This window comes from Anolis sagrei, chromosome 4 (genome assembly GCF_037176765.1).
Source record: "Anolis sagrei isolate rAnoSag1 chromosome 4, rAnoSag1.mat, whole genome shotgun sequence".
Taxonomy (NCBI): Eukaryota; Metazoa; Chordata; class Lepidosauria; order Squamata; family Dactyloidae; genus Anolis; species Anolis sagrei.
The window spans coordinates 65,380,834-65,394,962 of record NC_090024.1 but is presented as its reverse complement, the minus strand read 5'-3'; the positions used below and the strand labels follow the sequence as shown (position 1 = coordinate 65,394,962).

At 40.8% G+C, this 14,129-nt stretch overlaps 1 protein-coding gene across 2 annotated transcripts in view; it reads left to right on the top strand.

Annotated features, from left to right (window-relative positions):
- The window catches only part of PIEZO2 (piezo type mechanosensitive ion channel component 2), a 280,544-nt gene that overhangs the window by 181,664 nt on the left and 84,751 nt on the right, over positions 1-14,129 (top strand). For both annotated transcript variants that reach the window (XM_067467467.1, XM_067467468.1), the window contains exons 10-13: positions 612-650; positions 1,562-1,700; positions 2,612-2,757; positions 3,477-3,713. In XM_067467467.1, the coding sequence (XP_067323568.1) occupies positions 612-650; positions 1,562-1,700; positions 2,612-2,757; positions 3,477-3,713 (561 nt within the window). The remainder of the gene's footprint in view (positions 1-611; positions 651-1,561; positions 1,701-2,611; positions 2,758-3,476; positions 3,714-14,129) is intronic.

The window sequence follows — 14,129 nt, the reverse complement described above, 5'->3', positions numbered from 1 at the left end:
ACATACACATTAAAATGAAAAATCAATAACAATATTAAAACATTTATTAAAATTATATCATCCAGAATCAAATCCAAGGCCATTCCATTAGTCATTATATGTGAAGGTCTTCCTATGTGGACAATTTGAAAACCTCAACAGAAGAAATAGTATTGTAGCATGAATCTCTATATTTTCTTTGGCAATTCAGAATAGCTGTTTGTGAACCAAACCAGTGCTGGCCTATGAGCAATCAACCATACAACGTTTCCAAAAAAAGAAAGAAAAAATGTTGTCAGTATATGACATTGTTCCATCATCTATTCAAAATAGCAGCAAATACCATATCAGATACCTTTCAAAGCACTGGCCTACAAAAACTTAAATTGTAGCACGTACTTACTTACTTTTTTCACATAAGATTCAGTGTGATTTTTTTGTACAATATCTATCAATAATACAATTTTAATGTGGCCCGTTTACTTCTATATACATTTCCAGGAAGTTGGAAATATGTTCCATGTTCCTCAAAGCAAATTATCGATTTTGAGACTAGAAGCTAATATTCTTTAAAATATTTTATGCTCCAGCTATATTTCCCAACTAATACTCCTTTTTGTTTTCTTTTGCAGCTTCTCTCAATAACTCAAGATGAACACAAGCCAACTGATGTTAGTACTCTAGATGGTTGCATTATTACATTTAATTTCCACTCTGGGTGTTGGTTATATCGCATATAGTTAAAAATCTCCTGGTATATTTATTTACATGGTAGTTAGATGTGTAGAACTTGTGAAAGACTTGTGAAATATTGTCTGTAAGTGGAACTTCAAACAGCACAAAACTATTCTTTCCATGTTGGGATTCCTATCTACACATTGAAGGCATACAAGTAGGCTTTGTTCTCTGCTATTTAATTGCTTATATGCAATGATGTTTCATGATTTTTCAGTGATCCTGAACAATTGAAAGCCTACTTAAATGCACATGAATTGTTTTCTCTGGAGGCATGAATGACTCTAATTGCTAGAGTTATCTTTTTTTTTTGCAAGATCAGCTGGTCTGCTAACATCTCCAGAAAACTCAGCAGTTATTGATTCTCATATCCAAACTCATATATAGACTTCTGTAGCATATTCTTTGTGAGGTTCCAATATCCATTATAAGGTTCTTCTGATCCTGGAGCCAGTATATGTAAACTTTATAGGTAAAGGTTTATAGAGAAATTCAGAAGAAAATCTGTTAGAATCTTGCTGTGGTCTTGACTCACATTAAAACTTTGTGCTAATAGCTTTTTTTTAAAAAGAACAGAATTATTTGCAAATAACATTAATTGATTTTAGTGGAATTTATTTCCAATTAAATGTGCCGATTAGATAGTAAATTAGTTTGACTATTCCATTTCAACATGCATTTTATGTGAGAGATGTATTTGTTCTTCTATATTCATAATATGTTTGTTATGTAAGCTATATGATGGGTAAGTAAAAAAAGAACTTCAACTACTGCTGCTATTTTAAAAAATGTAATTCTTTAGCATAGGGTCTTTTCAAAAGTATTTGTCTCCTCTAACCCTCAACAGGTTCTACTGGTGACAGTGAATGGCACACCTCTTGATTATCAGAACATACACCCTTTACGTCCCATAGAGAATGGGCCTGCCAATGCAGATATATACTCAAGACCACACTACAGATGGGACCCAACAGTGGATGACTTAGGTAGTCACACAAATTGTTTTGGAATACATTTTCCTGTTAATTTTACATAACTGTCCTTTTAATAGGCCAACTGCTATATGTTTAAAGCAGTTTCTGAGATCATGTGATGGGTTGTATGTTTCTTCATACAACCAGGCAACCATGTTTAAAGTTGCATTCAGTTAAAAATTAAGCCAAAAAAAAAAAAGCTAAAGCCAGCATCAGGTTTTTAGAACACAAAACTAATGTTCATTGCCTCTTTTCTACATGCAAGCAAAGAAACATAGTAAATTATTCTACCTGACCAATCACTTATAGCCTTGTTATTGTGGTTTAAAATACACCATCTGTCATTCTTCTAAGTTGTATCATGGAGAGAAACTTGGCCTACTTTTTTAGTGTTCTTTCCTGAAGTTTCTTGGGACATGAGACTGTTATGAAAGTTTGATATGTTTTCTTACAAGCTTCAATGCTTGACACTTGAGTTACAATAACTTCATAGTTAAAATTAATTTTCATGAAGTAAAGAAAGAGGAAAAAATGTAGACCAAGATCCTGCACATAGTTACACAACCAACTGCATATAGTTGCACAAAGACTTTGAACTTAGCTCACAAGCAGAGAGTGGTCTTTCACTGTTAATATGGTGATATTAACAATGAAATATAACTATGTGCTTGTGCTTGCAAAAACATTAGCTGTGCTAGGGAACGTACTTATACCTTGAGAAAACACAACTGCTCGCACAATTATTACACTAGTAAAGTGTCCCAAAGTACCTTTCCTAAATCATTCTACCTGCAGAGTACTGTTTCAAGAATCCCACTTTTGAGCCTGAGTTAGATCAGAGGTGCTTTGAACAGTGAACCTTTGCATCCAGCCAATGTTTATGGGATTTTGCCCTTCTAATACCATTTGTTTTATTCTTTTAGAAACAAAAGAGGAGGAAGAGGAACAGGAAGAGGCTGATGAAGAAGAAAATACTGAAGAAGAGAAGAATTCCAAAGTTCATGCTATGGTCACAGTTTTCCATTTTATCATGAAGCAAAGCTATGTGTGTGCTTTGATTGCTATGATGGTAGGTTGAATTATCTATTAATTATTGGTTGATCTCAGAACTGGGACAGTTTTGTAATCAAGGTACTTAATTATCACTATTATTTAAATGTGTAATTTCTGACTTGATAGCACAAACATAAATGCTTGCAAAAATTTTCCTCATGTTATGTTCTTTTTGCTCAGTCATTGAAAGGTGGTGTAAAATATTTTGGAGTGGGGTGGTGTAGTGCTCCTTTGAATCTTGGGAGAACTTGAGCTTTAGCACATATAAATGGACAATACATATAGTGTGTGTTTGTGTGTCACTATACATGTATATATGCTGTACTATAGAAAGCCCACTTTGTTCAGTATTTGTTCTATACTGGGTGATTAGAGAAATTGTTTAAATGTAAAGAGGCTAAAATATTATTGTTCTAAGAATCCAAGTAAATCCCAGATGTTTAATACTTGTTATAGTTTTGTTTTGTTCTTTGGAGCAGAAAACCGTGGCATACATCAAATGTAGGGCGTATCAAAATATTATAAAGTGTTACACTCGTTCAAAAAATGTTTCAACAAGCTTTGTGATACCACTATTCTAAATTGAACCTTCCTACATTTTTTTAAAAAGTTGAATGGGTGGAAGTCATTACACATTTTCAACATATAACCTGAAGCATTTTATGAGAAGATGAAAGTATATGCTTTCACATTTTGTGGTAGTGAATGTAACCTTTCTTTTTCTTTTCTTTTGAGGCTTGGAGCATTACTTACCACAGTTGGTTGACATTTGTGTTGTTGATATGGTCCTGCATACTTTGGATGCTCCGTGATCGAAGGAAATATGCTATGATCAGTTCACCTTTTATGGTGGTATATGGAAATCTGTTACTAACATTGCAATATATATGGAGCATTAAACTGAACGATCATGAACTTCCACAAGTTTCAGGTTTTCTAGAAAAAAAACGTCCTACAGAATTAGCCTCAAAGGTAAGTAGTGTTTAAAAAACAAGCTCCATTTTGGCAATGAGTTGGTTCAGTTCATTGGGGTTCATGCAAGAGTGTACATTAATATTGCAAGAACTATCAGAAGAGGTGGAATTTCAAAGCAGAGCTTGTTGGAATCTGGAAAATATTAATTTATATTAATTTGTGAGATTTTTTCCAGTAATGGGAAAACTTTTAAAGATTAGCCCAGGACTTATTTCTACAATTTTAACACATTATTGACATCATTAGAACATGATATGGCATGAAGCGATTCTCTTTGTAATAGATTGTAATAAGTCATAAATACTCAAGAAGTAGTAGTATTATGATTAGAAGAAAGACAGCAAATGGCTCTTGGTAGCTGGTGTAATGTCTGTGTATTTTCAAAGTAAGACAACAGTGAAACCTAGCCCCCAATGGAAGCATACAATAGAATGGCATAGTTGTGAGAGGGACAAATGAGCAATGGAAGAATGGAGAGCAATTGTGTGTTCAGCAAAAGGTTGTCTTACAATGTCAAACCCACTAGGGTTAATACATAAGAGACAGTAGACAGATAATCTATATAAATAAAAATGTAATGTTCTTTTGCGGGATTAACATAACTCAAAGTCCACTGGATGAATTGACACCAAATTTGGCCCCAATACACCTACTGGGCCAACAAGTGACCGTCACTCATAAAAACACTGAAAAACACAGCAGAAGAGACTTAAAAAGCCAAAAAATAAAAAATATATTACAACACATTGCAAAACCACATATATACACATATACACATACATACACACACACAACACATATACACATACTGATCCACAGCAACACGTACCAGGGGATGGCTAGTAGATAGATAAATATGGAATTATGTATAATGACCATAGGAATGGCCCAGACTATGACTTTGGATGACATGGTTAATAGTGAAGGTATTGTTTTATATGTTTTAATATATTTCATAATGTTATTTAAATGTTTTAGTTGTGTATTGCTTTGTGAAGGCATCTAATAGTTGCCAAATGTGGAGAAAAACGGGGTAGAAATATCATAAATAAATAGGATTGTTGCTCTCCAACACAACACACATACAATACCTGCTAAACCCTAGGGATCCATTTTACAACACCTGCTAAACCCTAGGGATCCATTTTTCTATCCACTTTGAATAGGAAAAGTGACCTACAGCCACATTCACAACAGCAAGCCTTGGAGTGTTTTATGTGTAGCAAACTACATAACAAATTTGGCAAGTGGTCTTTCTGCTGTTCTTGCTTTTATTTAAATAAAAAAAACCCGGTGATCGTATTAGTGCAGGAGTTGTCTGTTAGTAATTTCTATTCTCTGGTTTTATTGATTTTATGTTATTATATAAGGCCAAGAGGTTTAGTAGTTTGAGCACTGGACTATGACTGGAGGCTAAGGTTCAAATCTCTATAGTATGTTTACTTCTCACAAAGTGCTGTGGGTTTGAATAATTACAATTTCCACCACTCATTCTGTTCTCTTTTGGCCTTTCTCTCCTTGCCCTAATTCTGTTTTCCACTCAGGCCCCTTCCACAAAGCTGAATAAAATCCCATATTATCTGCTGAAATATATGGCAGTGTGGACTCAGATAACCCAGTTCAAAGCAGATATTGTGGGATTTTCTGCCTTGATATACTGGATTATATGGCTGTGTGGAAGGGCCAATACTCTCAGTTCCAGGAGGTCATATGCTTTGAAGGGGTTTAGAAGACTTCTTGAAGGGTTATAGGCACAAAAATAACAACTTGTTTCATGGATCCCATCAAGAAAATATGTATATGTTTTTCTTTCATTTCACTGGCCCAAGCGCCTTCATTAGATGTGCTAAATTCTCTCCCAAAGTGAATTTTATGTTTCTTACTCCCTGCTGGCTACTCCTTAATTTATAATGAATGTGAAAATGAGCAAAGACTATATTATCTCATCTCAAAGGTAGCATTAGTGCTTTTGAAACAGATCAAATGGTCCAGAGGTTCTTTTGGATATGCTGCATGCTTTCTCTCATTGATGTTATAAATTTCTCCCCAAGGATTTAACTACTTTAGTATATAACCAGCAACTTTGCCATAAACTTTGATTAGGTGCTTTGTAAAATGTCTTATCTAACTCTAGGGGCTATCAGAAACATTAAATTAAAGTATGGACAAAGGAGACAAATGTACACATTATAATAAAAGAACATCTCCTAGATATATTAGACTTGATAGTTGAAACTCTTGGGGGCTTACACATAGGTTTAATTTTACCTTCAGCAGAGGCAAAGAGATAAAATAACTATAATTATCTCTATTGTGTTTTTCAAATTGTATGCCAACAATAAAAATGAGTTGCTTTGTGGAATGCCGTGCCTTCTGGAAATATATTGAAATTAAAAGCACGCTTGATACGAATCTGTATAGGTAAAAGAAAAAGAAATGAATAGGAAATGAGTTGGGAGAAACACATACTGGCAAGGCTGCCTGTTATCACCTTTATCATAATTTAACTGTTTAATTTAATTTTTAACATATACAGAAAGCAGGCTTAGACTCTGGGAAAGTGGATAGGAAAAGTATGGAAAGAACATCGACAATTTAAGATATGGATATCACTTGAAGAAAATAACAAAAGCTTGGAACAACTGCTGATGAAAGTTAAGGCAGAAAGTACAAATACAGGGGAACAGCTGAATGAAGAAGACAAAAATAATCATCTTAGGTTATTTACATAACTTTATAGTGGGTAACAAAGACGTTGAAGTTAAAGATTTCTTATACATTAGTTCAGTCATGAACCAAAATGGGAACCATAGTTAAAAAAACAAACAGAAGACTAAAACTTTGAAAAGCAGCCATGAAGGAAAGAAATAAGACTTTCCAAGTATAAAGAGATATTGTTAAATGCCAAAGTTAGAAATATTTAGGCCATAGTATTTTTGATTTCTATGTTTGTGAAAGCTGGACAGTGAAGAAAGATAACAGGAAGTTGAATCCCCACCACAAAATAAAGAGGTTAGACACAAGATGTGGAGAAATAAATGGGCCATTTATTGACCTATTGAGCTAATTGACTAGTTGGGGGGGGGGGGACTGTGACATAGGTAAAGGTGTGAGACCAGGTATCTTTCTTCTGCATGGTACTGTGAAATCCACACCTGTGGTATTTCCCTGCGTCCACGCAGCTGACTCGGATCTTTCTTGAAAGCTTTTCCTAATTAGGGACTCCAGCCCCGCCCATCTACTCCTAATAAAGCCAGGCAGCGGGGCTTGGAGCCTTAGTTCCTTTTCTCCGCGAAAGCAGCAACAACTCGGTGTTCTCTCCTAAAACAACTATTGGTTTGACTCAAGGACTCCAGTTTGACTACTCTAACAGACAGCAATTTCAACTTGTGTTCTGGGACCTTTGTTTATCCTATTCAGGCCAGTATGACATTTTCTTCAACTTTGAAATGTATGGCTTATGGGGGGAAGTTGCTCCAGGGTGACTCCTACCCCCTTTGTGTTTCTTGCTAGTGGGAGGACAAACCCACTCCCTCCCTCTAAATAAATAAAAAAAGTGCCGTGTCCTCTGAGGTGCAGGCTTTTTTACCTTTGGCAATGGGCAGTAACTTACCTTCTTTTTCTTCTGTTCCCCTCGCTCAGAAAGCAGGAGGGAAGAAGACTTTTGAACAGCCTACCACCCCTTTACAGAACCAGGAACTGGTAGAGCTTGTGGCAGCAAAATGCCACTGTGGCTTGGTGCCAATAACTTTGTTTTGGGTTGCAGCCACGCCTCTCAGCTGTTTCTGTTTTTGAGGACAGCTTGTTCTCACTGCCCATGCTTTCCCTGCCCCATTTACCCCAGCAGGCAGTGGACGCTGCAATGATCCCTGCCATGCTTTTGCCCCCCTCAGGGGAGGGGAGGCTCAAGGCAGCCACGCCACCTGTGAGTGATGGCTAGCCAAGGCTTTGGGTCTAAGCCCATGGAATATAACTCCTTGGAGGGGCCTTCGGGCTGCAACGATCCCTGCCATGCTTTTGCCCCCCTCAGGGGAGGGGAGGCTCAAGGCAGCCACGCCACCTGTGTGAGTGATGGCTAGCCAAGGCTTTGGGTCTAAGCCCATGGAATATAACTCCTTGGAGGGGCCTTCGGGCTACCATCCTCCCTCTGCATCATGCCGCCTGGGAGCTTCAGTGAAGGCTCAGAATGTAAGTACTCTGTCTTTTGGGCCCCATCTGCCACTTAGCCCATGCCTCAACAGGTAGGTTGCTACTATTTTGAATAGGCACAAACTGCACCCTCCTTTCCTTCTCAAGGATTTGGAGTCCCTTCTTTTGGTTTTCAGGAGTTTAATAAGACTTTTTCCTAAGCTCATTCTGGTGCTTCCTTTCAGCTGCAACCAGTCAATGAGTCTGATGTAGATTCTGACTCCTATGAGTAGCAGATTTCTCCTACTCTTGAGGAGGACTTTTCCATCCCAGCTTCCATAGAGGATGTGTTACCTAATTTTTCCTCCTTGATTGCTTAGAGGATCTGCTTTTCTCAGTTGAGCACCAGGCATAGGCACCTCTTCAGCAGAGTGGTTAGTTAAGCCTACTAAACTGAACTTTATTGTGGTCAGAGTTGTTTAATCCAAGAAAGCTAAGGCACCTCAAGTCAGTCCACTGTGATAAGAAGATCCACCCCACTGCTAGCCTACTCACTTGCATGATTCATTACCATGCTTGTATGGCAGCCTATCAGGTGCTCTTGTGGCATAGCTCACCACCTTATTTGGATCTCCTTCCCCTACAACATCAACAGATCCCAAGGGCTTTCTGTCAGTAAGCTCTCACCTTAGCTTCTCATCAGAAAGCTCTGGCTCAGCACAGCACCAATACAGTACTAAAGGTGTTTGCTGCTGTTGCAGCAGCCATCCACCAGCATGGTTGGCTGAGATCCTCTACCCTCTCCAAAGAAGGCAGAACAATGGCAGAATAACTGCCCATGGCAGAACATAGTCTGTTTCATCCTGATACAGACCCTCACTTCAAAAGTACGCACAAGATTTGACAGGCTGCTTCTAAGTTTGGCTTTTTACCACAATCTAGCCTAGATTATGGTGGCCAGCCCCTCAGCTTAATTATCATCAACCTTCATGACCTGTTTCCTTCAGTCCTCAGCAGGGCCAGAACTCTAGGGCCCCTGTAGCTGGGAGACTTAATTTTTCCACCAGGGGTGACAACAAACTAAGGGAAAGAAGAAGATCAGGGCCAACAGTGTTTTTAGCATGCATTTTCTCTTCTTTAATAGCCTCCAACCCTTCAGCTCCAGTTTTTGGAGCTCCACCTCATCATTTTTAGATGCATGGCATTAGATCACTTCTCACTCATGGGTGTTGGAGATTACAGAGCATGTTTATGCAATTGAATTTCTCAAACTGTCCCCAGTAGGGACTCTACGGGCCACTCCTCCTCCTGTGTTATAGCAGGAGGTAATTACTTTGTTTCAAGAAGGAGCAGTAGCTTCTTTACATCTTTCTATGTTTCCTTTTCCCTTTCCCCAAATACTTTTTGGTTTCCAAGAAAGGCAGTGGGCTTTGGCCAGTTTTGGACCTTAGAGGACTTTATGCATATATTGCATATTGCAAATTTCAGATGTTGTCATTACCAACCATCCTCCCTCTGTTATCCAGCAAGACATGGTTCAGTAGCATTGATTTGAAGGATGCCTATTTTCATGTGGTGATTAGACCACAAGAAGGTAGATTTTTGTCACTTTTTACTAGCAGTCAGGCCTTTTCATTTCAAGTTCTTCATTATGGTATCTCCACAGCTCCACAGGTGTTACTAAGGAGATGGCTGTATGCCGGCTCATCCCTGGGTGCACGGGGTAGTAGTTTACCCCTATACTGATGGCTGGTTGTTGGTGCACAGTCCTGTGAGTATCTACAGAGAAACATTCACTTTACTCTGTCTTTGTAGCAGAAGCTTGGTCTTTTTATCAACAAGGTAAGATCTCTTCTTCAGCCTATCCAAACAACCAATTCATTGGGCCTATATTGGACTCTTAGCATGCAAGGGCCTACTTGCTAGAAGACAGGTTTCTGAATCTGCATTCATTAGCTCTTTGAGTCTGGCAGAAGCCATACATCCATGCCAGGGATGTCCAGTGCCTTTTGGGACACAGGGCATTCACCACAGTTGCCACTCCTTTCTCCTGTTTGCACCTTCGGCCTCTCCAGAATTGGTTTCTTCGGGCACTTCGAGATGAGCCCAATGAATGTCTCATTGTCCCTTTAGCCATCCACAGGTCTCTCAACTAGTGGACTCATCGCTCCAATCTCTGTGTGGGCGATGTTAGCACCAGACACTTCCCTCTCAGTGTGGTGAGCTCACCTCAAGGGTCACACCATCCATGGTCCTTGGGCAGCCATAGAGGGCATAGAGCACATCAACTATTTGGAGTTACTCACAGTAGAAATGGCACTGCACCTTATCTGTCATTTGCTCATGGACAGTATTGTCCAGCTTACCACCACCACCACGATTATGATTTGCTTGCCCTCATCATCAGAATCTGGGATTGGTATACCATAACCATCAGTGCCATTCATCAAGAACTCTCTTGCTGGCTTCCTCAGTCAGACAGTTTATACTGACCACTAATGGTCCCTTCATCCTTCCCAGGCATGGGAACTCTTTGTCAGATGGCAAACTCCCCTTCTGGACTTGTTTGCCTCTCCCGCCAACATGAAGTGCCAGTTCTTTGGAGCACGTCTTACCTCCAACAGACAGGCTGTTGGGAGATGCCTTCCTCCTGGATTGGACATCCGCCCTCCTGTAAATCTTTCCACTACTGCCACTGCTGTCCAGAGTGGTCTCTCGTCTTCAAGCAGAGCAGGTAGATTCCATTCTCATTACGCCATGGTGGCCTCGCCAGCCATGGTTTGTCACTCTGCTCCAACTTGCAGGCAGCTGTTACATTCAGTTGCCACTCAGACCAGACTTGCTGACTATGGGCAACAGCCCAGTCCCGTACTCCCAGGTTACTCAGCTCCGGTTGATGGCGTGGCAGATCCAGCCTCAGCCCTCTCTCAACCAGTAAAGGGCTTTTTGGACCTTGCCCTGAGACCTGCCACTAAACATTCTTACGTTTGTAAGTGGTGTCATTTTTGCATTTTTTCACAAAAGCAAGAGGTTTAGCCTCTGTCTGCTTCCACTTCCCTCCTCCTGGATTTTTTTATTTCTCTGTCAGATACAGGACTCTCATTATCATTCTTGAAGGTCAATCTGGCAAATATAGATTAGTTTAGAAGCAAGCATTCTCTTCCCTCTCCTTTATCCGATCCTCTTGTTAAGAGATTTCTGCAAGGCTTTAGAAATTTCTGGCCTCAAGTAGGCCTGTGCCCCCCTCTTGGAGGTTGGAGGTTGTTCTTTCCGCCCTTATGAAACCACCATTTGAGCCAATGGCCACTTCTGACATGTTCCATCTATCATGGAAAACAGCATTTTTAGTGCCTATTACTTTTACTCGTCGTGCTAGCGAGCTTATGGCTCTTGAGTCGATAGTCCTTACGTGAAATTTCATAAGGATAAGGTCATGCTGGGCACAGACATTCCCTTCTTACCTAAGGCAGCATCATAGTTTCATATGTCTCAGGACATTGTCCTTCCAACCTTATTTCCAAATCCTTTTACTCCCCTGGAGCAGTCTTTGCACCTTCTTGATGTGCGGAGGGCTCTTGCTTTTTATGTCCACCGCACAGCTCCATTACGGAACTCACTACGATTTTTTGTTAAGTACCGTAGGGATACTGTGGGCTTTCCTGTTTCTACCCAGAGGTGGCGGCCTGGATAGTTGCAGCTATCCGGCTAGCTTATAAAATGGCAGCACTGGACTTACCTGTTCAGATCCATGCTCATTCCACTAGAGCATTGGCAGCCTCCATGGCTTTTTTGCACGGTGTACCTCTGGATGATATCTGTCGGGTGGCCATATGGTCAACACCGCATACTTTTGCCTCCCATTATAAATTGGATTTAGCTTCCAAGAAGGAGACGGCTTTTGGGAGAGCAGTACTTTTTTCTGCACTAGCATGACACCCACCATCCGTGGGACTGCTCGCTAGTCTACCACAGGTGTGGATTTCACAGTACCACGCAGAAGAAAGTAAGGTTGCTTACCTGTAACCATGTTTCTTCTAGTGGTTAACTGTGAAATTCACACAACCCGCCCATCCTCCCCACATTCTGTCATGCCTTTTATCTCCGACTGTCTTTCGCGGTACGGAACTAAGGCTCCAAGCCCCGCTGCCTGGCTTTATTAGGAGTAGATGGGCGGGGCTGGAGTCCCTAATTAGGTAAAGCTTTCAAGAAAGATCCGAGTCAGCTGCGTGGACGCAGGGAAATACCACAGGTGTGAATTTCACAGTTAACCACTAGAAGAAACATGGTTACAGGTAAGCAACCTTACTTTCTGGGACCACCTACCAAACCAACCACTGGGTGAAACACCTGACTCCGGGGGCACTTCATATTGATGGTTTACTGTCCCGGCCGGTCATTACTGGAAGGCCATCCCTGGGAACCTCCCACCAGATCATTAAGCCCTATAGGAGAGAAGCAAACACCCAAGGAAAGCCCTAAGGAAGATATTTTGGGGAACCTCCTAAGCCAGTGGTTCTCAATCTGTGTGTCCCCAGATGTTTTGGCCTTCAACTCTTAGAAATCCTAACACCTGGTAAACTGGCTGGAACCCAAAGGTTGAGAACCACTGCACTAAGCCTACAGAGATAAACCTCAAATTCACCCCAGAGTAGGCTACCTGCAGAAAGGTTCCTTAGATCCTTCCCTTCTGCCAACTGTTGGGAACACAGGCCTGAACCAACTGGTCTTTCGCAGAAGGATTCAGGTGCTCCCCTCTGGCCATCTAGTTGGGCCCTTCTGTTTGGAGGTGCATGAAAATTGGCTCGTTTGAGATGTTGGAGATACTGTGGATTGCTAAAAAAGCAAATTAAGGAGTCATAAGGCAAACCAGAAGAGATAAGGAACTATTTTTAAATAAGCAATGCATGGAAGTGGAAGAAGACAACAGAATAGGAAGGACAAGAGACCTCCTCCAGAAAATTAGAAACATTGGAGGTAAATTTCAGGCAAAAATTGGTATGATAAGAAACAAAGATGGCAGGGACCTAACAGAAGCTGAAGAGATCAAGAGAAGGTGGCGAGACTATACAGAAGATCTGTATAGGAAGGATAATAATATTGAGGATAGTTTTGACGGTATGGTGAATGAATTAGAACCAGACATCCTGAGGAGTGAGGTTGAATGGGCCTTAAGAAGCATTGCTAACAACAAGGCAGCAGGAGACGACGGGATCCCAGCTGAACTGTTTAAAATCTTAAAAGATGATGCTGTCAAGGTGATGCATGCCATTTGCCAGCAAATATGGAAAACACAAGAATGGCCATCAGACTGGAAAAAATCAACTTATATCCCCATACCAAAAAAGGGAAATGCGAAAGACTGCTCAAACTTCCGTACAGTGGCCCTTATTTCTCATGCCAGTAAGGTAATGCTCAAGATCCTTCAAGGAAGAATCCAGCAATACATGGAGCGAGAGTTGCCAGATGTTCAAGCTGGGTTCAGAAAAGGCAGAGGAACGAGAGACCAGATTGCCAATATCCGCTGGATAATGGAGAAAGGCAGGGAGTTTCAGAAAAACATCTACTTCTGCTTCATTGACTATTCTAAAGCCTTTGACTGTGTGGATCATAATAAATTGTGGCAAGTTCTTAGTGGGATGGGCATCCCAAGCCACCTTGTCTCTCTCCTGAGGAATCTGTACAAGGACCAAGTAGCAACAGTCAGAACTGACCACGGAACAACAGACTGGTTCAAGATTGGGAAAGGCGTACGGCAAGGCTGCATCCTCTCACCCAACCTTTTTAACTTGTATGCAGAACACATCATGCGATGTGCGGGGCTTGATGAATGCAAGGCTGGGGTGAAAATTGCTGGAAGAAACATTAACAACCTCAGATATGCAGATGACACCACCTTGATGGCCGAAAGCGAGGAGGAGCTGAGGAGCCTTCTAATCAAGGTGAAAGAAGAAAGCGCAAAAGCCGGGTTGCAGCTAAATGTCAAAAAAACCAAGATTATGGCAACAAGAATGATTGACAACTGGAAAATAGAGGGAGAAACCGTGGAGGCCGTGACAGACTTTGTATTTCTAGGGGCAAAGATTACTGCAGATGCAGACTGTAGCCAGGAAATCAGAAGACGCTTACTTCTTGGGAGAAGAGCAATGTCCAGTCTCGATAAAATAGTAAAGAGTAGAGACATCAGACTGACAACAAAGATCCGTCTAGTCAAAGCCATGGTATTCCCTGTAGTCACCTACGGATGTGAGAGCTGGACCTTAGGGAAGGCTGAGCGAAGGAAGATCG